The 1,468-nt window shown below is 38.4% G+C and overlaps 1 protein-coding gene across 1 annotated transcript in view; it reads right to left on the reverse strand.

Moving 5' to 3' along the window:
- The window catches only part of LOC122539562 (diacylglycerol kinase theta), a 199,973-nt gene that overhangs the window by 26,615 nt on the left and 171,890 nt on the right, over positions 1–1,468 (reverse strand). The window contains exon 22 of the mRNA XM_043674545.1: positions 563–674. Coding sequence (XP_043530480.1) covers positions 563–674 — 112 coding nt within the window. The remainder of the gene's footprint in view (positions 1–562; positions 675–1,468) is intronic.

Below are 1,468 nucleotides of genomic sequence, written 5' to 3' on the forward strand. Positions count from 1 at the left end.
CCCCCAAGTCCCTCCTCCCTACCTTTTATCTTAGCCTGCTGGACACACTTTCCTCATTCCTGAATAAGGGCTTATGCCCGAAGCGTCGATTCTCCTGTTCCTTGGATGCTGCCTGACCTGCTGCGCTTTTCCAGCAACACATTTTCAGCTCTGATCTCCAGCATCTGCAGCCCTCACTTTCTCCTCGTAGACTACAAAGGTGTCCAGCTTTTATTCCCTGGCCTGTAACTGGCAGAAATCTGAGGACAGGATCACAAAGCAAGGCTCAGGCTGAGAGAGCGTGTGGATAAATAAAGAGGCGGAAGGCTATGAAATTACCCTTTGTAATTCATTTACAATCTTACTGGGACATATCAAGCTTGGATTCTTGTTCCTAGTTCCTGAATATTGCTCGTAGCAACTGAGCAATTTTTGAAAGCAAAGGCCAAGAACATCAGTCTTTCAGAGTTTTAAATTTGACTCATTTATTTCTAACCATTGAGCAAATACCTCTTCTTAGGTTTGTTTTGAATTTCAACAGAATTTCAATAACTGTCCATCAAAGTGAAAAGTTTCCTTTTACCATATGTACCACACCAGTGACACCAACTACTTCCAGCATCCCATCATCAATTCGGGGTCTTTCAAAACGACCATCACTGTCAGATCCCCATAGATCTGCTCCAGATCCCCAGCTGTGAAAAATACAGACAGCATATTCTAATGAATAAAATAAAAGACAACTCTCATGATTTTATAAGTAAACAAAATAAACTTAATACATATAGACCTTTAAGGTCACAGTGGTTACCATTAAGGTGAAATATTAATATTCCAAGAAAATGATTTCACACAAATTGCTTGTCATTCAGCCCAATGTAATGAATACCTGTACTCATGAATATTCACTGCTGCTGCTTTTGTATAAATTCTGTGTGTAAGAATTTGAGTTTCAAGCAAAATTACTTTTCACAGTACACAAGTTTATATTCACCTTACAAAATGCTGCAGACTCTTCTCAGTTCAAATGAAAGATTACATTCAGAAATTATTTATTACATTACAGCTTAACCAAACCCAGGTTAGTTACTGCATGTGGAAATGATAAAGTCATCTCTGTTGTGCAGTCACAATAAAGGACGTTAAGACTTGGGATAAATTTCTAAATAGTTATATAATGTGTCTGTGAAATATTTTCCCATGGATTTCTTTTTTAAAAAGTACTCAGAAGACAAAGGAATAGTTTTATGAAACTGCTCCTGACACAAATTCCTGCCACTGGAAACACAAGTGAAGTAATCAGGTGTATATATTCAGTAATTTTCATCATTAACAAAGAATTTAGACATAACAGGGGAGGTGACTGCCTTGTGGTAACATCACTAAACTATTAATCCAGCAATGAGTCAAAGTGTGTGGTGCTGGAAAAGCACAGCCGGTCAGGCAGCATCTGAGGAACAGGAAAATCAACGCTTCGAGCATAAGCTCT

This window comes from Chiloscyllium plagiosum, chromosome 32, assembly GCF_004010195.1.
Source record: "Chiloscyllium plagiosum isolate BGI_BamShark_2017 chromosome 32, ASM401019v2, whole genome shotgun sequence".
Lineage (NCBI taxonomy): Eukaryota > Metazoa > Chordata > Chondrichthyes > Orectolobiformes > Hemiscylliidae > Chiloscyllium > Chiloscyllium plagiosum.